Raw genomic sequence first — 390 nt, forward strand, 5'->3', positions numbered from 1 at the left:
CCCAGCAGCCCCAAGGCCATCTGGTCCCCGGAGACGCGGTAGGGATCCTCGCGCACGATGACGTGGGTCACCCCGGGTGCTGCAAGGCAAAAAAGGGGTGGGCGTGAGCTGGGGGGGTGGTGGGAGGCTCCCTCAATACCAATGGGGGGTGCCATGTCCCCCGAAGGGTGCCACCGGCCCAGGCGATGCGGCCGATGACCTTGCAGTGCCAGACGGGGTCACCCACCTCCATACTGGTGGCCGTAGTGGCCGGAGCTGATGTAGGCGGTCTGGTGGGAGTCAAGGGGCACCGTCTGGTAGTAGTCGTCATCGTAGGGGTCGTAGACGTGCACCTGGGAGCAGCAGGAGTGCGGCGTGAGGCTGGGGTCCGCACCAGGGCCGCGCGGTGGA

At 67.7% G+C, this 390-nt stretch overlaps 1 protein-coding gene across 1 annotated transcript in view; it reads right to left on the reverse strand.

Moving 5' to 3' along the window:
- Positions 1-390, reverse strand: part of PLEKHB1 (pleckstrin homology domain containing, family B (evectins) member 1) — a 3,706-nt gene that overhangs the window by 95 nt on the left and 3,221 nt on the right. The window contains exons 5-6 of the mRNA XM_010181241.1: positions 227-332; positions 7-79 (exon numbers count right to left, since the gene is read on the reverse strand). Of these exons, the coding sequence (XP_010179543.1) occupies positions 7-79; positions 227-332 (179 nt within the window). The remainder of the gene's footprint in view (positions 1-6; positions 80-226; positions 333-390) is intronic.

Source organism: Mesitornis unicolor, unplaced genomic scaffold (genome assembly GCF_000695765.1).
Source record: "Mesitornis unicolor isolate BGI_N332 unplaced genomic scaffold, ASM69576v1 scaffold1223, whole genome shotgun sequence".
Taxonomy (NCBI): domain Eukaryota; kingdom Metazoa; phylum Chordata; class Aves; order Mesitornithiformes; family Mesitornithidae; genus Mesitornis; species Mesitornis unicolor.